At 42.7% G+C, this 27627-nt stretch overlaps 4 protein-coding genes across 9 annotated transcripts in view; 3 read left to right on the forward strand and 1 right to left on the reverse strand.

Moving 5' to 3' along the window:
* Positions 1 to 309: 309 nt before the first annotated feature.
* Positions 310 to 15500, forward strand: septin6 (septin 6). 5 transcript variants are annotated; one of them, XR_014744811.1, is made up of 11 exons: positions 310 to 421; positions 2006 to 2120; positions 3698 to 3893; positions 5017 to 5203; positions 6761 to 6922; positions 7729 to 7825; positions 8720 to 8888; positions 9216 to 9348; positions 9467 to 9657; positions 10518 to 10575; positions 11990 to 15500. XR_014744811.1 is itself a non-coding variant. In XM_084690905.1 (11 exons), the coding sequence occupies exons 1-10, from the start codon at positions 392 to 394 to the stop codon at positions 10953 to 10955; spliced, it is 1284 nt and encodes a 427-aa protein (XP_084547031.1). In that variant the 5' UTR covers positions 310 to 391; the 3' UTR covers positions 10956 to 10991; positions 11990 to 15500. The 5 variants fall into 5 exon arrangements, 4 of the variants coding, with proteins under 4 accessions (XP_084547031.1, XP_084547029.1, XP_084547030.1 ...); XM_084690905.1 differs by lacking the exon at positions 10518 to 10575 and adding an exon at positions 10952 to 10991; XM_084690903.1 differs by lacking the exon at positions 10518 to 10575.
* A 486-nt stretch (positions 15501 to 15986) lies between these two features.
* nkrf (NFKB repressing factor) lies at positions 15987 to 20756 on the forward strand. Of its 2 annotated transcripts, none has more exons than XM_084690911.1 (3): positions 15987 to 16384; positions 17284 to 17408; positions 17548 to 20756. In XM_084690911.1, exons 2-3 carry the CDS (start codon positions 17318 to 17320, stop codon positions 19794 to 19796), a joined length of 2340 nt encoding a protein of 779 aa, XP_084547037.1. In that variant the 5' UTR covers positions 15987 to 16384; positions 17284 to 17317; the 3' UTR covers positions 19797 to 20756. The 2 variants fall into 2 exon arrangements, with proteins under 2 accessions (XP_084547037.1, XP_084547038.1); XM_084690912.1 differs by lacking the exon at positions 15987 to 16384 and adding an exon at positions 16437 to 17062.
* Positions 20740 to 23375, reverse strand: ube2a (ubiquitin-conjugating enzyme E2A (RAD6 homolog)). Its single transcript, XM_084690913.1, has 6 exons — positions 22940 to 23375; positions 22643 to 22723; positions 22448 to 22473; positions 22105 to 22194; positions 21918 to 22006; positions 20740 to 21801 (listed from the first exon to the last, which is right to left on the reverse strand). The coding sequence occupies exons 1-6, from the start codon at positions 22981 to 22983 to the stop codon at positions 21673 to 21675; spliced, it is 459 nt and encodes a 152-aa protein (XP_084547039.1). The 5' UTR covers positions 22984 to 23375; the 3' UTR covers positions 20740 to 21672.
* An 837-nt stretch (positions 23376 to 24212) lies between these two features.
* Positions 24213 to 27627, forward strand: part of elf1 (E74-like ETS transcription factor 1) — a 31899-nt gene continuing 28484 nt past the window's right edge. Inside the window, exon 1 of the mRNA XM_084690914.1 lies at positions 24213 to 24437. The gene's annotated coding sequence lies outside the window, so the exon portion shown is untranslated. The remainder of the gene's footprint in view (positions 24438 to 27627) is intronic.

A 27627-nucleotide genomic window follows, 5' to 3' on the forward strand; every position in this document is an offset into this window, starting at 1 on the left:
AAAAGAATGTGTCCTACACGTATAGTAGGCTATACATACTGTTGAGTGTTCAGCGAAAAAAAAAAAAAAAAACATTTAGAATCACTACGGTTTACTGCTCAGTATAAACCATTAAGAGAAATACAAGGGGAGGTACCTTAATCCTAACCCTAGTTTTTGCCTTGTCAATTCAACTCTTTGCCATTCTATGTAATTGTATTGTAAATGTAAAATACAAAATTTAAAATCGTGGACAGTTCTGATCAAAAAATGTTGCATAAACATGTTGCAGTCATGTTTGATTTCCAGAATATGATCTACGAAGTGGTACATTCTTTCGTGTGTGAGGCCATCTCCGTCGAATGTGTTATGTGCGGCTTCCTGGGCTGGCATAGGGTCTACTGAAAGTACCATGGCGGCCACTGAAATAGCCAGGCAAGCGGTGAGTAGCCTATTGCTTCCACAGTTAAAGATGCCTTACTGTTTTATTTGCTGCAATTACTTGAAAACCATTGGACATAAACAGCGTAAATACTTATAGTGTGCTATAGAACAAATGTGGACGAGGTGAAACTAACTACTATTTCAGATCCTTTAGCCTTCATGCTATATCACATTTCTAGTATATATACCTTTGCACCATATTTATCACAGAATATATCCGCTAAATAGCCTATATTAAATTATGATATGCTAGTCTCGACTAAGTAACAACGTTTGATGGTCTACAATAGTCCGCGTGCGCGATGCTTTATTCCCATCAGATAATAAACTTATAATGGGCCTATAGCTTAATAGCTCAATTCAGGATTGGATTTATATACTTTCAGTTTCATACTACCATTACTGACCAATAAATAGGCCACACTCATTAACGGTTTGTGAAAACATTATCAACGTTTCAGTTGTAACTGTTCTCGTGTTCGATTCCTTTTGATCGCATTGTTTCAGGTCAAGTCAGTACCGTTATTTGACTCGGGCGTTGTCTAATCATAGTGAAATATTTTTAGCGTGGAAATGGGCTAACCATTTCGTAATAGCATAGGTTATTTAACCTAGGCTAATACAAAATTGGACAATTACAATTCTGAATTTAGACAATGGAAGACAGCGAACCTACTTTTGGCAAATAATTTCACTCAGTGCAGCAATGAATGACCACCAATCACGAGCCTAGCTATATAATAATTCTAGATAGTGTTCCAAGTAGTCTAAGCATTTGGTTTTGGAATGCTGCATATGTAGGGCAGCAGAGGAGTGTTTGTCAAGTTAAGAACTGCCCTCTGCTGTTCCTATTAGCCTCTCAGCTGTTTAAACCAAAATCTAACTAGGCCTTGTCAAACATATTGAAGAATTTAGCTTTTACTGATATTTAACAGTTGGTTAAATCCACAAACTATTTTACGTTATGATATATAGGCTATGTAATGGATGGGTAAGCATGACTTTGTAGGGCTCTTTTGGCATGTAATCTAAATTCCTTGCTTGCTTTTCTGCACCTCGCCATCCTGTATAGATGTAGAGTAGAGGATGCACGATGACGTGCACTTCCTTACTTCTAACACACACACACACACACACCTACAGATACACACACCTACAGATACACGCACGCGCACACACACACACACACACACACACACACACACACACACACACACACACACACACACACACACACACACACACACACACACAAACACGTACACACACAGCAGAATAATGTTAATTGGCAATATACCAGGGTTTAGGCAGTTTTGTGTTGTTTTTCATCAGGGCTGGTTGTATTTACTGTGTTTCTCAAAATCGCTGTCCATATATGTACTTTGTAGTTTTGCACAGTCTTGGCTGTTAGCAAATGTGCTACAGGAAACAGGAAGTGAATCACAGAGCACCTGTAGTATGTATTGAAATGAATGTTGCTGTTGTGTTCTATTAAGTTGATAGATCACAATCTACTGTCCACCTTATGAATTATTATACTGCGATTCAGATGTCCTAAAACAGATTTATGCTTTAACTGCAGGGAGAAGGTGCTCGGGCTGTACCTCTTGCCGGCCATGTTGGCTTTGACAGCATGCCTGACCAGCTGGTCAACAAGTCTGTCAACCATGGCTTTTGCTTCAACATCCTCTGCGTCGGTGAGTGTCATGCATTTTCTTTTCCAACTCAAGGCAACATGAGACTTATTGGCCTCAATGCATGTCAGGCTTTTACACTACTTGTAAAGCTAATTATCTGACTGTTTGACTTACATGGATATCTAACTGGTCAAACTAGGTTATTATGGGATGTGCATATTCATCTGTTCAAAGATGTTCTGGGTTCAGATGTGAAATACTGAAAACAAATGAAATGGAACATCACAACACAGGTTTTTGCAGGCCTCAAACAATCACAATAAAGTTGAATGATGTGTTGGCTGTAAATTATTTATGGGTTAGGTTTATGTTTTCAATAGTTTTATTAAGTGTAAATAACTGTATTTGATTGGTCATAACTCATAGGAGAGAAATGTAGTCTCGTTCAACTGTATTAGGAGGGTTCAATGTTCTTCATCACTGTCCTTCAGGGACCAAAAATATAAACCGCGCAACATCTCAGTTAAGTCTGGTGTGTGGGTTAGAAAACAAGTTGTAAAATTCCAGAAGCTTAACTTGAAGTTTCCAAATGTGACATGTAGTTTTGTGGTTGTGGTCTTAACAAAACAGCGGATACAGAGAAGGGAGAAAAAAATGTGCAACTGCCTGACTCCATTAGAGTTTATTATGATTGGTCTCCAAGTTGATTCTCTTCATCCCTTGGTGGACCCAGTTTTAATTTGGGTCTGGAGTTCTTTTAAATGAGATGCTCCTAGTTGGCCTAAAGATGTTTGAGGACGAGGGTCCACGGAAACTTCTTCACAATAACCTGAGGTGGACTCGGGGCACAGGAAATGGGAGGAGAGAACTGTCATAGAGTTGTCCCATTACTCACCACTGTTTAGTATGCACTCAAAAGGGAAAGGCTCAGAATTGAGAACACTGAGTGAGTGCAAAGCCCTGTTGGTGTGCTGTGTGTGTAGATGGAGCCCTGAGGAACATAAATAGGTTTCCTCACAGGGAGAGAAACAGCACTGACTCAGTCAGCTGACAGCCTCGAACAGCATGAGTTTGTCAGAATACATCAGACCATCAGTGAGTCAGTTCTCTACCGCCCTTTCTCTCGTGGTCTGCTCCAAAAATCAACGTTAGTGTGTGTTAAGAATACCTCGCTGTTGACACAGAATCACATTTCCAACACGATGGTTGAGGTCCTGTGCAGCTGCAGCATGTCACATTTAATCTACTTGCCCTTGAAGAGGATTTCGGTTATTACCGATTTCTTCAGTTTATCTTTTTTTGTCTCCTTATTAAGCAAATTCTTGGTTAACAAAAGCTCGGGAGAACTCAAGCGAGAGGCTCATAAAGAAAAATGTAAGAGGAAGTGACAATTAGGGAGTGATCGTAAAATTAACATTCTGGTGGCGTACAGAAATCTGCAGCCTTTGTTTGAATTGAAGAGAAAAAAACTGCATTTGTTTTAGCAGCAATGAACAAAGGAAAAGTGTGCATTCTGTGCTCAAAAGCACCCTTAACAAAGAATAACTTTGAATTACAACATTATACCAGGCATTATTGGTTTAGTGAAAGCCATAGCAAAGCTGCAAAGCTCAACATATTACATATTTGTGTCGTAGGGGAGACGGGTCTGGGGAAGTCCACTCTTATGGACACCTTGTTCAACACCAAGTTCGAGGGTGAGCCAACACAGCACAACCAGCCTGGAGTCCAGCTCAAGTCCAACACCTATGAGCTCCAGGAGAGCAACGTGCGTCTCAAACTCACCATGGTCAACACTGTGGGCTTTGGAGACCAGATCAACAAAGAGGACAGGTGAGAGATGAGACGTTCCCCTCCAGCCAGGGCAGCATGAGTTTGTCACTAATAACCTTAGCCATGAGCACCTGGGTTTCATTCAACTGTCTTTTAGTCATTGCATGAAAACTAATACCTGTTTTTATTGAGTATTAGTGTGATAATAAGAGTGTATTACATGTTCTATTATACTCTAGTGGGTATGACTTTTAATACAGCTTTTACTGGGCAAGCTCAGTCAAGTGATCCATCTTTTCATTGAAACAGTCTATTCTGTCATTTCTCTCACGATTGAAGTTATATAGTGAACAGATGATGTCACATTGTCTGCTGTCATCTGATCCCCCCTCCCCCATATCATGGGAGATCAGACAGAAGATGGTGTCATGTGAGTTCCAGTTCCAACCTCAGTCCCAGGCCTGTCGTTCCTCTTGTGGGCCTGAGGGCGTGGCTGTGCTAGTTTCATGAACTGTAACCCTCTTGTAGGTCACAGCTCCAGGTTCAGAGACAGACTTCACATCAGTGTTGAATCTAATAGTGGATTAATAGAATCTGAGCGCTAGCTGCAACAAGACAGACAGACAGACAGACAGACAGACAGACAGACAGACAGACAGACCCAGCCCTGGGCCAGCCATGTGAGCAGCCCCCTGGCAGCTCCTCAAACAGTAACTGTATTTAAAGGGGGGTGGCTAGGGGCTGCTGTGGGGGTGGGGGATCTGTGTTCAATCACAGACGCAAATCAGCATCCGGTGGTGCAGAGCATCTTTCCTGTCTTGGCCGGGGGTGGTATTTCTTTGATGTTTCTCCTGCACGCTAATCCATGCCTTCCCAGATCCCTCCCAAGTTCAGACTTTTGATTCTCTGCTAACGAGAGACACCAGTTTTGAGAATTCAGCCGATTGCTTATTGGGAACTGCAGCTTAGTTATACAGACACTCACTCACCCTCTCACCAGGATTGAAGAACAAACTGGCCTTAATCACTAGCTAAGGAGATCCTGTTCACACACCAAGCAGCCCTTTAGACTTAAAATATGGGTAAATAAAAGCCTACAAAGGGATCAGATGAGTAACTCCCATGGGGACAGTTGTCAGACCTGTTGTTCCTGTCTTGAACCATCCCATGTGCCTCCCCACAGTTACAAGTCCATTGTGGAGTTCATCGATGCCCAGTTTGAGGCCTATCTGCAGGAGGAGCTGAAGATCAAGCGGACGCTACACAGCTACCACGACACACGCATCCACGCCTGCCTCTACTTCATCGCCCCCACTGGACACTCCCTCAAATCCCTGGACCTGGTCACCATGAAGAAGCTGGACAGCAAGGTGAGACACAGTCATCCATTGGAAGGCTGCTCATTTGGCTCTTGACCGACATGCAGGCAGCTCTCTCCCCAAGCCATCTACGTGTTGAAGAGTCATCTTCTGTTTCATTTGTAAGGCTGCATTGCTGTTTGTTAGGATTCAGTTATGGGTCATAAACTGGTCCTCTGTGCCATTTGTCTGATCGCAGATGGGCTCCAGGACAGTTATCGCGTTGGTGTAGGTCAGCCGTGAAACACCAATCTAAGGTCCTGCATGCCGTCTCAGTAACGGTTGACTTGTTTTTTTCCGAGGTCCCTTCCTGAATGTCCTTATTTGCATAGAACTCCTGGCGTTGGAACAAAGGGCCTCGTTTACTGTTTGCCAGAGCAGCTGTGCCCACCCAGCAGTCTCTCACTGCAGTGTTATCCAGAGCAGAACCTCTCTTGTGTACACATCCACACAGCCCCGAGCATCCGCCTAGCATCCTGACTCATCTTCAGAGGGCTGCTAGAGAAGGGCTACAGCCTTAGGCTTGAGGGGCGTAGGAGATAGGACCACAGTGATGCGACAGTGATGTGCGTGTGTGTGTGTGTGTGTGTGTTTGCATGTCTCTTGGCTGAATTATCCCTCAGAGATGCGTAGATGTCTCTTAAGTTTAACAAGTCTCTAACCTTCCTTCACGCTCCAATGTAGTGGAGGTGTACAGTATTGACCTCCTTCTCCAAACCCGCACCGACCCTCTCTCTCAACCCCCCTTTAGCTGTGTTTTGTTTGCCGCAAACGTAGTTGGTTGGAGCTTGTGTTCCTCTGAAATGGCTGCCATTCACTGAGCTCTCATTCCATGGGATGGTTCATACTGTGTTTGTAGAGCTCTTTAGAATATGGAGTATAAGGAGGACGTCCACCGCCTCCTCTCTCTGGCAGTGCTACACTACCGTGTCCTTACTATTTTTATCTCCGCGCTCTGATTATGTTGTAAGTGCCTTATTCACAAACATCCCCGGAGCTAGAGAGAGGACTGCCAAAGAGAGATAGCCCTGGTAGAATAAAAAGAGACGAGCACCATTTTCATCTTTTCTGAAACTGGATACTAATATTGAATCTTCAAACCCCCGATTATTTCCTTCCTTCAAATTGAGGATTCTCAGTGAAAAGGGGGTGGGGGAGATCCCAGGGTCTATTTATATCCTGTCTCGTCCAGATGTTCCCCAGTTGGGTTAGCAGGCTTAGCTGTGATGCAATGGCCTGGCTGCACAGGAGATGCTCTTAGCAGACTCAGCTGGGCTGAAACTGACAGGGCTGGGGGAAGGCAGTGTGTGTGTGTGTGTGTGGGGGGGGGGGGGTACGGGGGGGGCACAGTGGGGGGTGCAAGGTCTGAATGGTAAGGGTTGACCTCTCTTGCATTATCCGTTTGAAAACTAGGTCAGATTTTGTATCTTTGGTTCTAGTTCCTTAGCCTTTGTGAAAAGGGAGCTATGCTTGTCCTTTTCCTACGCTGCCTATATACATATCTGTGTCTGTGGGCATTGTGTCTGAGTTTTGCCGCTGTCACTCATCTTAAAAACAAACCATTTACAGGTCAACATCATTCCCATCATTGCCAAGTCAGATGCCATCTCCAAGAGTGAGCTGACCAAGTTCAAAATCAAGATCACCAGTGAGCTGGTCAGCAACGGAGTCCAGATCTACCAGTTCCCTACTGACGACGAGACGGTGGCAGAGATCAACTCCACCATGAACGTAAGCTAAAACCTGTGTGGTACCCTTTTAGACAAGTAGTGAGAAATTATTATGGGGCATCCTGTGGATATTATAGTACAAATAAGTACTATTGTGAGGACTCGGAAGGCTTAGCTCCATCACTTGTGTCCCAGTGTCAGTGCGGGTTAATTCCTAGATCCCTGAAACAACAAGCAGCACTAGGGCAGTGCCGTCTGTGTCCACTCACGTTGGGAGGAAACCTTAGCACACTGGGAGGGGAGCAGAGCGTCCCCGTACAATCGGCCAGCCCTCGCTGCAGGAAGCTCTGTGTGGGAAAGAGCCTGTAGCCGCTGACAAACGAGCCGAGCTGGCCGTGAGGCGTGATGGCGGCCACTGCCTGTGGAGGATTCAGCTGATAACATTAGTTAATGACCTCAGCTAGCAAGGCCACTGCTCCGACAAAAGGCCACTGACCCTAACCTCTGTCAGAGCCTCTGGCCGGATCACATCACAGGGCACTCTCTAAAAATCATCCAGAATTAATGTCATACCCGTCTACCATGACCCTATCCACAGTGTATATGTGATTAACTGTCCACGCCTGGCTGCTACAATCCCCAGAGGAACGTTCCAGTGTAAAATAAGTCCCTAAGAAGCTAAATTAAAATGTGTGCTAACAGGCTGATATCACGCGTTGTCACAGAAGGCAAATTGTATACTGTGTGCCAGCGTGGTGTTAGTGTGACGTGAGAGAAAGACACACAGGCGGGGTGAATAGCGGAGGGGACCCAGGTGTCGATGGCACACTGACACCGCTCGTCTCCGATGTCTGTGCTCCTCCGCAGGCTCATTTGCCCTTCGCCGTGGTAGGCAGCACCGAAGAGGTGAAGATCGGCAACAAGATGGTGAAGGCGCGACAGTACCCCTGGGGGACGGTGCAGGGTAAGCCGGGGGTCACGCCCCACACAGGAAATGAGACGGGAGGGGGGGGATCTTCCCGCTCTGCCGCCATTTCCTCTCCTCCCACTCATTTCTCTCCCCGACTGAAGCACGCAGTGAGAGCTCAGCAGTAGCAGCTTATGTAACTTTGTTAATGTGTGTCTGTTCAACACTGCTGGCTGCTCCTCCATACATGTATGTTGGAGCCACAGCAGCTGTCAGCTGACATGGTAAAGAGATGGAAAAGGACTGGCATGTCACAGACCAGGATAACATTGATTTGTTTTGAACTGGCCAAGGCGAAACAGGAAATCATTTTTATCGATCAAACAGCTAATAGAGGGACAGTCATTAACAGATAGTGGCATTAGACAAATACAATGGTTTGCATGTGACAGATGGGGATAGTTTAAGATGACATGATACTGCCCCCACATTTCCCATATCCCATCTGCTCTTATCACATTCACTGTGTAGTGGCTTTGTGAATGTGTGTGTGTGTGTTTGTGTGGGAGAGTTGTCTATGAAAAAGCAATAGCTCTGCTCTGCCCAACACAAATACAGTGGAGTTTGCCTGGGGCTGTCTCTGACATTGTGCAATGGACTACTTCCTGTGGGCGTGTGTGCACATGACATACCAAGGGCCACTGAACATCTATGGGTCTCTGAACTCTTGTGTGTACATGTGCATGCTTACAAACATAGTAGCCAGTGGTGGTTTTACTGTATCACTAATGCCTGTGATCAATTGTGTAAATACGTGGTTCTGTTCATTCACAATCGTTGTTTCAATCCATACTGAATCAGGGGTCACCCATGGCCCTTGTCAGTTATTGGAGAGCATGGAGTAGGAAAGTAGCTTGGCTCTGACGCAGGTCACTGTGTTGTCATGGGCAGTGGAGAACGAGAACCACTGCGACTTTGTGAAGCTGCGAGAGATGCTGATCAGGGTGAACATGGAGGACCTGAGGGAGCAGACACACACACGCCACTACGAGCTCTACCGCCGCTGCAAACTGGAAGAGATGGGCTTCAAGGACACAGACCCCGACAGCAAGCCCTTCAGGTATGACCTCCGCCCCCTACCCACTCGCCTAGGCTGTTTGAACTTATCTTCCTACCTCTTTCCATCTTTTCCTTCTCCCCATACACCTTTATTGTCATATACTTAAAAACAATATATTTATGGAAGGTATATCTCTGGTTAGAGCAGTTGACCTTAGATTAAATGGTGGCAGGTTAAAATCCCCTGCACTGGATGTAGCGTGTGTAAACGCATCTGCTAAATGAGTACAGTACCATGACTACCTTTACAACATTCGTTCGTTTTAATTTGTACAGGTTCATTTTTATAATCCGCTGTCTCCCATCTTCCTCCCTGTTTGGACCCCAGTCTGCAGGAGACCTACGAGGCCAAGAGGAACGAGTTCATGGGTGAGCTGCAGAAGAAGGAGGAGGAGATGAGGCAGATGTTCGTCCAGAGGGTCAAGGAGAAGGAGGCCGAGCTCAAAGAGGCAGAGAAAGAGGTGTGCGAGCCAGCATGACAGATGGGACATCGGTGCTAAGTAAACTTGGGCTCCGTGTGAGATTCTGAGAACTTATGAAACATGTCTTCCCTTTTGCCTCACCCCCACGCTCACACAGCTGCACGATAAGTTCGACCGCCTGAAGAAGCTCCACCAGGATGAGAAGAAGAAGCTGGAGGACAAGAAGAAGTCCCTGGACGATGAGCTGAACATGTTCAAGCAGAAAAAGACTGCTGCTGAGCTCCTGCTAAACCAAGCCCAGCAAGCAGGGGGCTCCACCACACTCAAGCGCGACAAGGAGAGGAAAAAGTAAGTAGCCTCTCTGTTTGCGTCTTCACAGTGGCAGGTGTTGGTTTCAGGGCTTCCGAGGATGCACATGGAGCAGCTTCGACGCTAAAACCCAAAACCACAAGGAGCCAATTCTAACATTATAAACAATTCTTTCTGAGATTCTTTGTTTTGCTGAGCACTGTCAATAATATGTGCAATTAACTGTGCTGATGCCTTATGAATATTTTGGGGATGTGTCACAATGTGATTTTTCCTCCACAATGTGTCATTGTATTGACCACTTTAATTGACCACACTGTGTGATGTTGTACTTATTAAGATATGAAGCCTGGCACACACTCAAATCAACATGTTCAGTCTCCTTAAACGTTCAAATGCCTAGTGTTGACTCATTCCTTGAACTGTGAGCACAGTTTTGATTTGTCCCACTCATGTTATCACTGAGCACTGGCTTTGCCTCTAATAGGTAACCACTGATCAACCGTAGCTGACTCAGATTATGTAGAACTGGAGCAAGGATGGATGTTGGTCTTGAAGACTTACTAGCAGGGGATCACTCTCCATTTACAGCTGTGGAATAGAAGTTCCCAGAAATTAGACATGGCACTGAGTTACAGCCTCCTCAGGAAGAAAACACTTAGACACTTAAAAAATGCATAGTACATTCTAGAGAGGCTAATGATATGAACTTGTTGATGTAGTCCCACAAGTATCTGAATCATAAGCACCACTAGGGACTCTATCTGGCCTGGTGGTAAGGGTCATTGTCGACGGCCAAGTGAAAAATAGTGGCGTCAGAATAGACGGCATCAGTTTTACAGTATGTTAACAGTGTTGACCCCATCATGACGGTATTGACTCCTGATTGTGTATTCAAGCTGATGTGACCCCTGTCACCCACCCGTTAGAAAGGAAGAAGACACTTGCACTGAGAAGGTTCTTAATTCTTTCTTTTTTTTTCATTCTTGGTTATTTCCTTGACAGTTTTGTCATTTCCCCCCTGCTGTCTCCAATGCTCTCCTTGATTTTCCACCAGGCAACTGTGTTTGTTTAAACACAGGGCCCTTTTGTCTGTCCATTCACCACATGTCTATGGGTAACTGAGGCAAACAGGACTTCCTAGGACTAGGTGATGAGAGGGGGTGTGGTCTCGTTTAGATCATTGAATCCAAAGACGGGGTCTTCAGTTTCCTCAGTAACCAAAAGACATGATTATTGCATGTTTGTTCTGTGATAATAGTTGTGACATGGGGGCATGTGCATGTGAATGTATGAATGTACGTGTCAATATTGTTGCATCCATGTTTTCCAGTTAACTACTCCCTGCATGCTGCATGAGACACCCTATGCTGGTAAGGCTTGTTCACTGAGCTACTCCCATGGTTACCAACAACAAATGCACACAAGTACATGAGAGAACACCCATGTCAATGTGTGTTCATTTAAAACCATCCAAGCATTAAGGAATATCAGGTAGTTTTGCCTTTTAAAAGGTAGTTTAATTTAAGCAATTGTGTTTTGTCTCCCCCCAGATCAGGGTCCACATAGAGCCTTTATGCCATTAGCATTCATTATTAACACCAGTATATCCACCCACGGCTTGGCTGGAGGGCAGCAAACTGGCGTAGCTGTCGATCATTAGCCCTCATAGCCAGTTCATTAGCCCCCATAATATGTTCTGCCCCTCATGCCCCCGGACACCACAACAATCTACTTTTTGTGTTCCTCCCCTGCCATCTCCTGCCCTGCCCAACCAGAACACAGAAAGCCATTCAGGCCTGAGCAGAGACTGCAGAGTCGAAATAGGCAGAGTTTAGGCTCGTACAGCCTCAAGGCCCATCCTTGTTTACAAGGACACAGAAACATCGCCAATGTAGATACAATAGCAAGTCCACAGAGAGCTGCAGCATGTTTTTCCTGCAGATATACCCATGGGGGGAACAAGGAGGGGAAAGGAAGACGGATGTCTCACAGCTTGTGTAAACTCTCACTCTTCGGTCCAGCTTGTCTCCGTTCAAAGTGATGAAAACAGCCTGCTTTCTCAGCAGTGCCGATGCACAGCCATGTTGTCAGGAAATGAGCAGTGTGAGACAACCACATAAACTGTTGAAACCACAACTGGGTTGATAAAAGTCTAAACCCCTTATATAGCTGATAAACTAGTTCTCAGAAAAGTTAATGTATCCCCTTCAGGGATACATGTCTGTTTATGCCTAACTCTAAATACATGTTCTCTTCAACATGTCATTTGCTATTAACCCAGATCTGATTGTGTTTCTGATGTTACTGAATGTCTAGCGTTGATGTTAACCCGTCAAAAGCAATAACGGTCCTTCTCTCTCGTTTCCAGTTCAGGATTCCTGTAGAAAAGTGCACCCTCAACCAGCTGTGAATGAGTTGTCACCCCATCCTCCCTGCAGTGCCTCTGCCCTGCCCTGCCCTGCCCTGCCCTGCCCTGCCCTCACCCTTTCCCCATTCCAACCCCACATATGCCCCCTGCTCTGTGGAAGAATCAAGCCATTACTGTGAATGGAATCCTTGACTCGGAAGCATCCTTTTTTTGTGCTAAAGATGCTTGTTTTTGTATGGTGTTGCGCAAGCCATTATTCAGCTTTTTTTTATGGAAAGTATCTTATCCTTAAAAAGAATATCTGTGTAGCTGTTAAGCATGATTGAGCGTGCGTTTAACATTAACATGCTTTGTCACTGGCAGGAGTTTTTAGATGCGGAGATTAAACACAAACTGTAGTATAACTAAGCCAGCAGAGTGTGCTTGCGTGCGTAGTTACTCAGACTGTCACACTACTCACTTATGTCCTTTCAAAGATTGAATTATGTTCTAGACAATTATTATAAAGAGAAAGTCATATAAAAAATCATAATGTATGAGGCTATACATTCACAGAACACTCCACCCTGGAACAGAGTGGTATTATTCCATTGCTAATGTTGTTTCACTCTAGCATGGTGCATGTGCAAACATTAGCTTAATACTCTCATCTTCTCCTGCCATACATGAATCATGGATTGTTACGCCATATCTGCTTACTTACTTGTTTTAGCCTTCACGTTTGGACATTTTCATAAATATTATTTTTTATATTGTCAGTGCAACTGTGACTTTCCTATGCACTAAATCACATTTGAAGCCATCTAACCAAATAGCAATCACATGGGAATCAGTATTGCATTTGTATCAATGTTGAACAAAAGAAACTTTATTTCCAAAGGTAATAAAGGGCAAATTTCAAATGTTTTAACTGTGAAAACTATTAATTTGTATTACAATGGGACAATGTAACACAGTTCTTTTAGAGTAGAGTGGGTGTATAGGAGAAATAATTCAGGTGTCAAACTCGGTGTGTGGCTGTTGTGCACAGATTAAATGCTGAAAGATCTCAGTCACTAGACCAAAATGGTTGACTGGATTTGAGTCTCACCTATGCTTAGATAGTATATGTTTTGTCCATAAAAGGATCTCCGGAACCACTTTAAGCATGTAAGTGTATCCATGCTCAAAAACCCCAGTGTACCCCACTACAAGACATTTGAGTTTGAGGAGTCCAAAGGTAATTGCTTTATTTTTCTTCAAAATGATCAAAATGTGTAACTCACACAGAGGCATGGTCTTCCTCTTTTTGGTGTGACACATTCTCACACAGCGTGTTGCTGTGTGCAGCTTCTCATACTGACCTCTCAGGTTTCTCAGTTGGGGAAACGGTTGTCCTAGCTAAGCTCCACGAGGTGGTAGGGAGTATTTAAGGTGTTTTGTATTATCCGCTCATTGCTCTGTGTGTATTCACTTTCCTTTGCAGTAATCCCTGGCTCTGCACTGAGTAGGTCCTCCGCCCCAAGCTTTGCTAAGGGACCAGGCTTTATGGGTACAACGAGTACCCAATGCTGAGGCTATGTGGACCCCAGCCTACTATGTTTTCTAAATATCATGTTCTCTGCATAATATGTATTAACCAAACAATATATGTATTTCACTGCTGCTCTAACCTTTCTATACTTGCTGTGAGACTAAATGGGCTACTTGCTTATTTGTTTGTGCTTTTACATCTGCTGTGTGACTAAAATCATGCTAATTTATTATGTGGCTTTTTTTGTTGTGATGATTTGACCAATATGACCATTAATATTTGCTTTTTTAAATAGACACTTGTTGAACATTGTTGTTCACTATCACGTTTATGCTCTGTTGTAGTATTGACTAACTGACAACAAACACCATTGTGTTTCCAATGTCAGGGCATTGTTGCATTTGCAGTTAACCAATATACATGTTATTATTTAAAATGTATCTAATTTATATCAAGAACATAAATGTAGGCATTTATCAAAGCAGTGTGTGCTACAGTCTTACCTTAGTTCATAAGTGTAAGCCTTCTCTGATAGTAATGTTGGCAAAATACTACCGCTTTCCGACTGAACCATCCAAAGTCTTAAGTCTTGATATTGTATCTTTCCACTGGTAAAATGATCTTGCTGGCTGCTTACGTATGACTTCTAACCTGCACTTACTGTATCTGTTTCTCTCTCTTTCTCTTTAGCTTCTTTTAATCTGTCTTGGCCACCTGTCTGAAGAGGGGATTGCAGCTTCAACAAGAACTAAGCACCCATTCCTCTATAGAACTAAGACCTCTTCCTGTCTTTCTCACTGCATCAACCTTTTTTAACTTTCATCTCATCTGCTTTATTGAATATGGCCTTATGTGGGCTTCACATGGTATTTAATTTTTTTAATGTTTTGCCACCAAATAACTGTACACTTCAGCAAGTGGTAGGCCTGTACAAATAAATTTACGGCCATGGTGAATATGAACAAAGCTGTGTCTCTGCATGTACTTCACAATGTTGTAGAAGATAATCACAGCTAATTAATACATTTTCATTAACCATTTTGCTACTGCCAAGGGTTCCTCGTTAATTTAGCATTACATACATTTTTTGGACAATCATAATTTTCAATTTGCCACCAGAGACAAGGGCACTGTTTCATAAATTCTTCATACTCTTCAAAAAGGTAGTTTCCCTCAAAGATTTAACACATACTAGTCCCAAAGACATACTTGTGTTGTTAAAGTTAAACACATGTACTGTTAAATATTTCTTAGGAAATTCTGTCCAAAGTTATCTACTTTGTACCATCATTGCTATCCAAATGAAGATAAAACATAGCCTATGTATTCCTTCTCATTTATTTTATAATGCCTTGCTGGATTTTTTTCTTGTCTTGAAGATACTTGGTGACAAAAGACAAACGTTTTCCTTGATTAAATACCATGTAGGTCACATTTAATGCTCCTTACACATTGTGCATTAATTCTCACCAGCCAATTCTGTAATATGCATGTCTTATTTGATTTATTTTGTTTTTATCATGTGAACTTGACTTTTCCCTCCATTGTTGTTTTCACCCATTACAGTTCTGTTTTGCACTCTTTCTTAAATACTCCTTTTATTTGACCGGTGCTTATCTTGTGTGTTCTTTCCAAGTATGCATACTTTTGCTCTATCCACAAATTTCAGCACCCATATTGCCAAATATTATAATGAGATGGAGTTTAATTCCAGATGTGGAAAAACAGAAAGATACTCATGCATTTGTATAATTTATAAGGATATATTTTGTGTATTGAAGTGGAGACCTGTTGTTTATGAAATATGATATTTGGACGTGACTCTCCTCTCTGTGTAAAGTAACATTGTGGTGTAAGAAATTTACATACATTTTTCTAGCATCAGCCAAATTCACCTCTCCTAGTCCATAACCCTACCACTTCACGAATTGCTCATAAAATATCTGATTGTAGTTTGATCCCATTGATGTACATTTTCAATAAAATTATTAAGTAAAACGTGTCATATTTTTGGGCTTATTTCGTTTAGGCCTCTGCCTACTTCATACAGCCAAACCTGTAGTGTGAAATTTAATTTCAGGATATCATTGTGAACAAAAAACAGTGCCACCAAATGCTAGGAACCTGCAATTGCCACCATCATATCTATTGACAAACCACAACCACTTTAACTGCAACTTGTTAGGGGCTAGCAAAATGTAAAACCAAAACGTGTGTTTTTGGGACGTGGAAGCAATACAAAATGTATTTCAATGGAGAAATAGCGCTCTCATACGTGTGCATGGTATGCATGCTTTCCTTGCCATCTTTGGTAAGAAGTAGCGAGCCGCTCCGATTTTTTATTATTATCACTGAGTGTTGCAAAGCAAATCTCAGAAGGCTTCATTACAAAACATGTGTTGGGGACAAAACATTTTTACTGAACGAAAAAAAAAACATTGCAGCTACTTTTAACTTGAAATATATAGTCGCTATGTGTGTATAATCAAGCGGAAATGAGAACGGCCAGTTAGTTATCCTTTAAAATGTGTTAACTTCTAATTATATTAAACTATTGAGCAAGAAATGACCAGGTACATATAAAATAGACTAACTCGTGACTGATAATACGGAAATATGACCATCTGAAATATGTGCCTGTCCATTCAAAGCCAAGCAAATCAAAATGTTGTCGGCGCGCAGTTGGCTAGTGACGGCGGATGTCATCATCCTCTACCGAAGTCAACGAGGCCGAAGAAGTGAGGCAAACTAGCTAGCTAACAGCTAGCGAGGAGGCAGATTCTCTGCGAGGCTACCAAGCAAGCTTGTTGTCACATACAACGGGTCATTCAAGAAATACGCATTGGCTAACCCAAGGGCAGACAGAAACGTCGAACCTGGAGGTATTAACAGTGCCTAAAGAACACATTACAGGCGTAGAGCTAGTTATACCGCCAGATAACGTTAGCAATTCCCGTACGTGTCGGCTAATGCTGGGTAGGCTTTTTTTGAATGATGATGTGCTTGCTCTTTACTAGCAGCAGAAGCCATCTCCAAGAACAGCTAACGTTAGCTACTGCGTCACTTCTGGCGAGCATTTTGTAGTTTACGTTCACATAACTGACTGGTTTTAGTTGCAAATTTGCTGGTTGCAAGCTCCATTACAACCGACGAAGATTGTACGGGAGCTTGAGTATTTCGCTTGCTGAATGATTGTCTTATTGTCAGTGAATTGATCTGTCACTGCAGCCTGCGTCATGTCGCCGAGGATTTGAATGCTAACGCATGCTAGCTGTATTACTAGCTCCCCAACGCATAATATTATATATTTTTCTTAGCGTAAACATTTGGTGCGGTTTATTTAGCTCGCTATTAATTTGGCTTCATTTTGTGTATATAATTACCTGCAAGTGTAGTTGCATTATGTAAATTAACCTCTTCAGATCGTCCGGGGTCTATAGGCAAACTAGCCGGCCTAATGATGCTAACACCGTTCGAACGAGTTAGCTAAGCTACTGTAGCCCAGTCTGGGTTGTGTGTGGCCCGTGCGTGGGTAAAGCGGTGGTCGTGAAGCTTTGCAGGTAACAATGTCTAGTTAAAGAGTCATAACCCTGTACTTTCCTCTTAGTTATTTCACACCATACATTGAAACCTAAGGTAGCCTCCTAGCTAGCTGTAAAACCGAACTAGGCATTTAGGCTACTAAATGTTGTGTTGGTCCACTTAAAGATATGTAGCGGATCCTGCAAGTCTTCTCATTTACCATGTAACAGTAATGGAAAATACTTGTCTTTTTGACCAGGTATGGCTCAGATTTGATTTGTAAGGTACTGGAGATGGCAGAAGGCATTGACAAAGGCGAAATGCCCTCCTTTGAGCTCGTTCCAAGTTCTGAAGCTAAAAAGAGACCCAATTCATCAGATGGCAGTGAGTAATGTTATAATTTCAAATTTGCCAGGTACATATGTTGTTAGCCAGAGGGATGCAATATTTGCATTTGGCTGCTAATATACTCACATCCTGATTTTTATTAACTGGATTCTAACTCTTTTTCTATTAATTGTAGGAGAAGAACCCATGAGGAAAATGCCTGTATCCAAATTTGCCTCCAGACCCAGGTTTGAGCCTGTACACTTTGTCAGTGGTGGTAGCAGTGGAGGATCTTGCAATGATGAGAAGGAAAATGATAAGGAGCGCAGGAGGGGTGACACATACAGCAGCACTAGGCAGCGGGAGTTGGACCACTCTTCTTACAGCAGCAGTCGGGCTCAGAGCTCCTCAACAGTTAGACCTGCATTTGACAGGGTTTCGTCATATGGCTTTGACTCTTGGGCAGACCACAGGGACAGGGATAGAAACAGAGACCTACCGACGGGTAGTTCAAGCAGTTTTGGAGGTTATGGTAGCCGGGGATCCACCTCAAACTACATGACAAAAACTCAGCAGGACTACTCGGCTAGATATGAGGCCCACAACGCTCGGCACTCAGATTCATACTCTCAGGCCCACAGATCGGATGGATATGGAGGGGGAAGTCGGTCGGGGGCCTGGGATTCAGGACGTCAAGGCATAGGCTTTGGGCACCAGGACAGACCGTCATCCAGCAGGGCATTCAGCAGGGTCTACAGCAGCCCAGGAACAAGCAGTCCCACACCTTCCTCTGTCACTGGCTGTTCGCAGCCCCTCGCTATATCCCAAGCTACTTTGGACGAGAAGCAAAAGTTGATTTCAGGAGTGGCAGCCTCTGTGGTTGTCACTTCTAGAGACCCCGCGTTCGTGAGCGGATCTGATGCTCCCAACTACAACTTCATCCTGAGTCGTAGTATCCAAGCTTGTAAGACTAATCCAGAGTACATCTATGTCAACCTCAAGGATATCCCTCCAGGAGACCTCCCAAAGAACAGGAAAGTACCGTCTGATGGCTATGCCTGTGAGCTAAGATGCCAGTGTGTTTACCTTGCTACTGGATACTCTGGCAGTAAAAATGGAGCCAGGGACCGTGCATCAGAGCAGGCAGTCAAGCTCTTTTTAAAACCAGTGGAGGTGCGTGTTGTGCAGCGCAAGTATCGACATTCTTTGGTCAGTGATATAGTGGTGTGTCAGATGCACTGTCCTACACCAGCCTTTCTACCAGCTCTCCGTAATCCAGAAGATAAACCGACTCCTAGCTCCAAGGGGCAGTATGAGCCTGACAAACGCAAGCACTGGACCGAGTTTGTAATCGTTGACAATGCTCATGACGCCATCTGCATTCTCAACAACTCTGCTGCCTTCAATCGTATGAAAATTGACTACAAGTTTGACCTAGTGCCTAATAGCAGTGCGTGGCAATGCAGTGTGTACCTGCAGGATGAGCTGGTGGCACAGGCGCGAGGCAGCAAGAAGACCTCCAAGCATACAGCCGCCGAAGAGGCTCTGAGGAAGCTTCGTATGAACCAGGCAGCAAGGCAGCAGCAGCAGCAGCAACAACAACAACAACAATCTTCTCGTGGAAATCACTCGGACACCCAGGGTGGCCGTTTTGGTCAGCATGGTGGTAGAAAGAAACACCTGAGTGAGCTAGTTATCCTAGAGAATTCTGATAATGCCATCTGTATCATCAATGACACAGCCCAATTTAATAAGGTAGCTGCTGATTACAAGTTCACTGTGCTCCCAGACCATCGCTGGAGATGTGAAGTGTATCTAGAAGGCCAGTATGTAGCTGCAGGTATTGGACCTAAGAAGACGGTTAAGCACATTGCAGCAGAGCAAGCGCTGGCCACACTGAGACAGACACAGGCTGTGGTGAAATCTAACCTCAGGAAGGAGGGTCATGCTGACGCCATTTCCCGTAACCAAATCCTGGCCCGTGCAGGAGAGGAATCCATGAGACAGGAGATCAAGGAGGACAACATTGGGAATCAGCTACTCCGCAAGATGGGCTGGAAGGGTGGCGGATTGGGTCGCGAAGGGGAGGGCATTGCAGAGCCAATTAAAGTCAAGGAGCAGTTTTCTAGAGAGGGGCTGGGTATGGACATGGACAAACCTGGACATCAGCTCGGCAAACGGGATATTGAGGATATCATCCGTAATTATGTCAGCTCAGATCGCCAGGATGACCTACGCTTTTCAACAGAGCTCAACAATGATGAACGCAAGCAAATTCACCAGATATCTCAGAAGTATGGACTACGGAGCAAGTCGTATGGACAGGGCAGGCAACGCTTTCTCATTGTTAGCCGCAAAGTGCACAAAGACCAGCTGATTGGCCAGTTGCTGCAGGAAGGGCAGGTGGGACGATATGAACTGGTGAAACCTCAGGCCTCTCACTGACTGGTTATGGCAGAGTTCCAACAAACTACACATAATTACTACAAATGACACAGTTCAGCATGTGTTTATACTTTTGTTGGTTTGAAATTGTACAAATGTATCAATTGTAGAGAGGGGAACAAATCTGGTTTCTGCATTCCTTTTCCTGAATGAATTGCTCAAGCATTGTTCGTTTCAGCGGGGGCTTTTTAATACAAGTACATATTTTCCGGGTGTCTTTGTTTTACCTGCTCTCATGCCATTCCACAACTGTATCCTCTGTCTAATGCACATTAACACAGCTTGACTGAAAGTGCATTTTGCAGGCTTCATTAGAAGTGTAATAAATTGAACAATAATCATCATCTTAAGACCCACAATAGTATATTTTTATGGCAAAAGAAAGAATCCATCCAGTTTTTACTGTTCCACTGGTAAATGATTTGCTTGAACATTGTTTTTAGATCACTTCAGTGGAATGGACAATGTGAGGGGTTAACTTTTGAAACTATTTGCTCACATCACACAGTAGTCTATAATATCCAGAACCATTCACAATACTTGCACAGAGAAAATATTTTCAAGATCATTTTTTAAATTTTATTTTACTTGGGATGGGGGGTGGGATAACCCTTCAAATTCAAGTGGGCTCCTTGGGTGTCAAAGATCTCCTGGACATTGAAACTGGGCAAGCTGTGATCTATGACAGTATGTGAAATGACACTTGTATTGGTCTTTGTGGATACGGTTAACTTCTCTGCTTGTTTTCACAGCTGTAGTAACTGAATAAAGTAAGCCTGATAATCGTTAACTGGCTCAACTTGAAGATGTGACTTCTATCAGGGGTTTATCATTGTACCAGTGTTTATGTAGTGTATTAAAATATTTCTGTGGTGGAGCGGAATCTTCTTGCATCCCCTTTTTAAATCGTGTACACAACTTTACCCTGAATAAACTAGGCTACTTTTGATGTATATTTTATTTACAAGAAAATGTACAGTTTGTTACATGGGTTACCAGTGCATTTTATAAGAAAACAGGCATGCCTTCATAAATGTAGTTGAAGAGGACACTGCATTAGAACAAGCTTCACACCAAGGCAGCCATTCTGCTACCATTAACTGAATGTTGGGTAGAAATAATGATTGCGATTAACGGAAAATAGTATGAACATTAACAGTTGTTAACCAACAACAATATGCGTTACACACAAAGGTGGAAAGCCTTACTTTTCTGAGTGGGAATTTTAGACATCAGAAACTTGCAATTTTTCTTCAAATATAGAATATAGTTTTAAATAGGCTGTGTTTTAAACTTTTGGAGGCTTCAAATTCCAACATATAGAACCATACATTGGATTACAAAGGCAGAGACATTGAATGTCATCAAAACCCTGGGCACGTGTACCCCCTAAAGGCCACAAGTGATGGGTAGGGGGTCCATGAGTAAACTTTATGTTCTCACACTCCACAGCTTCAAAATGGCTAAAAAGAACTCAAAATGTCCTTATTAAAAAAGCAAAAAGCACTCATAAGAAAAGGATCTGTATGTATTCAAAACATCTGTCAATACCACATCCAACCAACTCACATTTTCTGGTAAAATGGAAAATATATATCCTTGTGACAGATCAAAGATAGTGGCATGATTTGCAAGTAACCCAAATATAACAAGGTACATTTGACAAAGATGTAGCCTCCTTTTCCCCCCAGGATGAGTAGATTAGTATGAGCTGCAACCACAACACAACAGGTAGACAAATTCAGCAACGGCTATAGAACAGACAATCATATTGGAGAAGAATACAAAGCATGATGAGTTTCTTATTTGTAAGATGTTTAAGTTGTTTCTTCTGATTTGAGGCTTGATATTGTTCATACACAGAACAGTGGGGAGGTCAACAATCATGCCAACTCTGTTCGACGATGGCAGAAACTCTCTTCTCATATTCCCGCTTGTTTTCTTGATATAGCTGAGCAGCCTGGCTGTTGGCTGGGCTGTTTGGATTAGGCTCATCCAATAAAGACTAGAACATGGAACACAAGACATCACATCATGGTGGCTTTCTGGCACTGACTTTCAGCAACTTAGCCAACTCTGGGATATATCATCTGTAATAACTCATCATTATTTAAGCCATACCTGTATTGAAGTTAAGATTGAAGAAACATCGTACGTAGGACTCCAGCGGTTCTGAAGAATGTCCAAGCATATACTACCATCTGCATAGACTGCCCAGTACAAACAACACACAAGTATGGTACATTATATACCGGACCACATTATACTTTATCATTATGGTGTGTCAATGACTTGGTAGACAACTGACCATTTGGATGAAACATTTTGGAGACAAATCGCACTGTTGGAGGCTTGTTGGGATATTCTTCTGTAAATTCTACTGTAAGTTTGAAAGTGCCTGTAACAAAACATGAAACAAGTTAATGGTAATGTTTCTTTTTTTTTGGGGGGGGGGGGGGGGGGTGCAAATGAAGGCAAATATCTAAGTCCAAATGTTTTTCTGCATTAAAAGACAACATTTTAAAGGTCAACATGATATGCTCACTTTTACCCTCCTAGCCCTATAAAACCACTTGTTTTTATCATTGCACTACAACTTTCCAGGGCATGAGTGAGTGAACAGCCCAGAACCGGCTGTAGACAAGACTCACCATCTTCAAAAGGTGTTCCCTCTGGCCTGTTGGAAGAGAAAGCCTCAATAGAATGTACTTATAAAGCTTACCCTTTGAAAAGAGCCAAAGTAAGAAACTTTATGACCTTAACTAATCAAAGCCATGATTGTTAATACGTTTAGACCATAATTACTTTTCATTACTTTTAAAATGTCATGTCAATCAATCACTTACCCAAAAATAACAGCATTCCAAACCATAATATTGTTTTCTGACGGGGCTCCACTGACCCCAGCTGGAGGATCCTCTTGAAGCCTGAGAATTACAGTTCTTTTGCTTACAACTACATTAGCTGTCCACTCTACAAAAAGCTGCAGCTACGTATCAAGTATTCAAGAATATCTAGTCAGCAAGTTAATAAGCTCAACAAGCTGCAAACATAGCCTTCAAATATTCAACAGCTCGCTCATACAAGCTAACAGCGCCAGCTAGCTACCTAGCCGCCCCGGGTCTTTTTTCTTCCTCGCTTACCGTTTAAAGTCTCTCATTAAACGACGTCTTGCTGGTGTTGACATTATGATCCAATTGGCATATAGAACTTGAACATGTGTTGTTGAATGTTACGTTTTGTTACAAAGTCTTTACACGGTAAATATTCCTTTCGAAAAATCGCTCGAACTTGCTTTCTAGCTAGTTAGCTTGTAGCTAGCTCTAGGCTATTACATCTGTCACCGCTAGTTGACTCTACAGCTAGGAAGATACCATCGTAGAAGGGTACCACCAAGTTTAAACAAGTAATTAATTATTATGTGAAAGTGTGTCGGGGCAAATTAAGCTGTGAATATGTTTATGAAAATATAATTAAATATGTTTTGAATAAATTAATGAATCCTTCTGTTTCCAAATGTAATACATTGAGAGGTATTACTTCCGCTTCTTGCACAACGTTCCTTGCTGCTGCAGTTAATTTCTGACGTTCTTGTATATTACGTCATCTGTTTAGGAGTCAGTTGCAGGGTGGGTGTATGCTTACTGTTTCCCGAATGGTTTCTTAACTTTCCACGCTAACATTGTGAACTGCTCTTTTATTTTACTTAGAAGAGTGATATACTTCTATTCCTGTCGAATGTTAAGTCATTCATCAGTCATTAATCTGACTGAATAGTTAAAAGCACTAAAAAAGTCTGCCAGTGTAATGTAGGCCTAAATTACACTAGGTGGAGGTGAATGACCGTGATTTGCAACCAACATGTTTGGTCTAACGATAAACTAGGAATGCAATCATTAGGCCTACTTGCATGTCATGCAATTCCAACAAATGGTAAGCTTATTGCATACAAACAAACGCCTAATAGCCTAATAAAAAGCGCAGTTAAGCATTTTACTTTTAGGCAGCCTAGGCTATTCAGCGGCAGTTATAGGCTAACTGAAACGGGTATGGATAGCCATACGGTGTTTAGAACATAATTTCTTAATATTTTGGTTATTGGCCGCACCACATGTAAATACTAGGCTTCCATATTTCATTTACTTAGCCAACTGGTCAAAACTGCGCCCCCGTAGATTAATGGGCACAACATAAAAACAGGGGCCTTAAACGACTGATTGTGATAAAAAAAAAAAAAAACTTGCTGGTTTTATTTGAATTGATATAACAATTCGATTTGGGTATGTAGTAGGTTGTAGCAGTTGCTTGTTGTGAGAGTCCCTAACTGGCCAATCATTTCCAAGGGAAAATGTGACCGCTAGGAATTCCCCACGCATCGACTTTCGGTAAAGAAAAAATGTAACCTAATGTCGGGCACGCGAAAGTAGTCTAGTGAAACAGTAGACTGGTCATTGTGTACGTGATGTGCTGGTCTCAGCTCAAATGAGAGGAATAATTTTGGAGCATCCACTAAGTCTAAGACTCTTCAAGTAGCCTTAAACCAATCGATTCCGATTTAACCATTGATAGTATAATTTCACCGTTATGAAGAACCGACTGTTGCCTAATTGTGGGACTGTAACTACTGTATTCTAAATTAAGGTAAGCGCGTAACATTCATTTGTTTAAAACGCCTATTCCACAATAATTTCTGTGCCGAAAAGTTTTGTAAAATGAAAGCTTTTCGTTTCCCTCTATTGTTGCCTGTCAGGGCTACTGTTTCCTTAGAATAAATTGTTAATAACATTGGCATCATTCTTTAAATTGAATAACTTTGGTGCGACACTACGGAATTTTAAATAAATAGCTTCGAAACTTGAATCCAGACTACACACTCGCGCTGGGCTTATTTGAACTTTAATTCAAAAGGTTGAGTTTCGATAGCTAGAACTCTCGGAGTAAAACTTTCATGCGAGCAGCCTTCAGGCAATTTGACCAACTGTTCTGCTTTACTACACTCTAGCTGTGTCATTGTGTTTTGCTACCATGGCTGGCATGTGACAGGCTTGATGCTGTGAGCGTTATGTATCAGTTGTGTGGTGCTGACAGTGGAGCCTCTAGGGTCAAGTCTCCATTTGTGCTTCGTGAGTATGAGCACAGTTCTGAAAGTCACGAGTTTAACGCTACATGTCTGGAAATTAGGTTGTTTTTGTTGAACAACATTGTTGTTGTTGAGGTATTGGGGGATGACAGCCAATGAACAATTATCCCTAGAGGTAACACCGTTTTCTACCATAGCTTGATAAACTCATCTTCATCTAGGCCTAATCTAAATGTTTGCCAGCTGTTTGTCTTCAGATGCAAGTCTCTTATGACATGCTAGCTGAAACATCTCATTGGCTAGCAGTGGTTGCTGTTGTCTAAAATCAAGGGAGGGGCAAGGCAGGGAATACATGTGTGGGTGGTGGGGATGTGCCAGTTCAGTCCATGAGAGAGAGATCAGATGGTCCTACTCATCCCCCTCCACCCTCAACCCATCCAAGGGTTGGCACCACATGACAGGACTTCTCAGTCCTCTGAAACTAATTATCCTCAATAAGTGCTTCTAAATATACTTGTCTGCCTTGTGTTCTCTTGGTATTCAGACTTGTGTGTTTAGAAAAATAATTATGTCCACTTGAGGGAGGTGTTAAGGGGTGGGTGGGCTCTGAAGGAGTGACCTCCACATATATTTCATAAAACAGGGCTTGGATTAGGATGAGGGAGGATGAAAACTGGAGGGCTTATGTTGCAGTATTCTTGTGTGTTTCTACACACTGGGAACAGACGTCTCTGTGGCCCGGGCTAATGGAAACCCTGGTACTTATCGTGTGACAGTGATGTCACCATCAGCAGTCTGAACAGCTGAGGAGTGTGACCATGACTACAGACAATGGAGAGTTGTGTTTCTTTGTGCTTCCTCTGTGGAAGGCTCCTATCAGTGTCCTGGCCTCAGTCTGAGGCTTTTCTTACAGTCCGTAAGTGCTGCTTTAATGGGCGTCTGGATATTGATTTGCCTGTGCTGTTGAAGATGGAGCCAGCTTTGAAAGCACCACTAGAGCTGACAATTACCAACACTACACACAGTGGCCTTGAAAGAGGCAAGTGAGTGAATCAAAGGAATTTATTCTTATCTTGAATGTTCTGTGCTCAACTTATGTTGTCATCTTAATGATGAATAAAATTGAGAAGTTTGCTTGTATTCTCCTTTACTTAATCATCCCTTTTAGGATGTATAGTGTTGTTTGACTAACCACAAGATGGCAATGTTTAATATACTATGTAAACAATGTGCAAGGCCCAAAACATGTCAAGTGACTCACGCAAAAAATTGAACCGTTTGTGGGTAAAAAAATAAAACAATACTGCTGTACTTCCCTTTTAAAGGAAGAATGTGTTCTGTGGGCAGTTTCTGTGTTAAAAGACAGTAGGGGGAAATGTTGTGTAGTTCCTGTATTTTCTGTGAGACTCAAATCAACAGCTATAGCTTTGTCACCTGAGTTTCACATCCTCTGATTATCTACGATCAGCAGGCAGCAGCTCTGGAACTGACCTGACATGACGTCAGAGAGTAAGGAGAGGCTGGGGAAATTCCACCTGTAACCTCATCTTGCATCCATGCTGCCTCTCACAATGTCAAACGTGTCACCCGACAAGTCCTGTGCTACCACTACATTTTGGCAGATTTACCATCTCACATCAGTTTGCATTATTGTCATGTTAGGATATAATGTCAGTATGGTTGTCTTTTAAATAATTTTGGCCTGTCTAGAAGGTTTTGTAAGATGTCGTGGATGTTTGGTTTTCAGCCTGTTTGCATTTAAACTTCTCTAAACAACTGAAAACAAGATGTTTATCAGGATGTTAACATGATTAAGTATTTTGTTTTTACATTGCATCACGAATTCAGAGATGCTGTTGCTGTTGCACAACTCAATTGGTGCAAACTAAAAATTGCACCATAATACTTACTGAGACACTTGTGACTGGTGCTAAATATGCAAATTCAGCCTGGTCATCTTTGATACATGTATAAAGCACAATGTGTATCTCAGGGTTGATTAGGTTCAGAGTGGTTGACTTTTGTGATTCAGGAAGTTAACCACACAACTCTAAAAGGCTGTCATCCAAATAGGAGCATGCCTACCCTCAAGTTAGCGCTGCTGCTCTGCTGCCATGTGTCTACATGGTGGTCTGAGCAAATAGGACCGAGAATGTGTATTAAAAGCACAAAGTGTTGTCAGGGTAAGTAGGCCTCAACAAGATGATGTGTAAAATATCACACTGTGTCTTAATGAGCGAGCTGTGCAGTCAGAAATGAAAGCAGTTGTATTATGTGTCACAGGCAGCCCTCCTTGTAGGATCAGTGTTAGATTATTGTGGGGGGATATGAGAGTGGCAGGCTGTCCTTGCCTCAGGGCAGGTCTTTTTTTGCATTATTTAACCACATACATAACTACACATTGGGTATTCTGTCAGCAATATGCTCTTAAAGCCTCCAGCTATTTATTTGAAAATGTGCTTGAGACCAACTGGTGTACTAAGTTCTAGAACTAAGTTCTAGAACTTGGTAAGGTGTATACTTTAACACATACATTTTAGCATCTGAACATGAAGGAGTTGTTTCCCAGTGACAGGTCTTCGTGTTGATCGTGGATGGTCTTTGCGTCGGTCCAAACTGCAGGTCGCTGATGCTGTTCACAAAGGTGTGATGTGGACTGTCAGGAATGTTAGCCTTGCTCTGTGTGTTTAATGTTTAATGGGTTTCTATTTGAGGGATGTTTGTGTGACGTGTGTGTGTGTGTGTGTGTGT

Source organism: Hypomesus nipponensis, chromosome 1, assembly GCF_054491055.1.
Source record: "Hypomesus nipponensis isolate SF chromosome 1, ASM5449105v1, whole genome shotgun sequence".
Taxonomy (NCBI): domain Eukaryota; kingdom Metazoa; phylum Chordata; class Actinopteri; order Osmeriformes; family Osmeridae; genus Hypomesus; species Hypomesus nipponensis.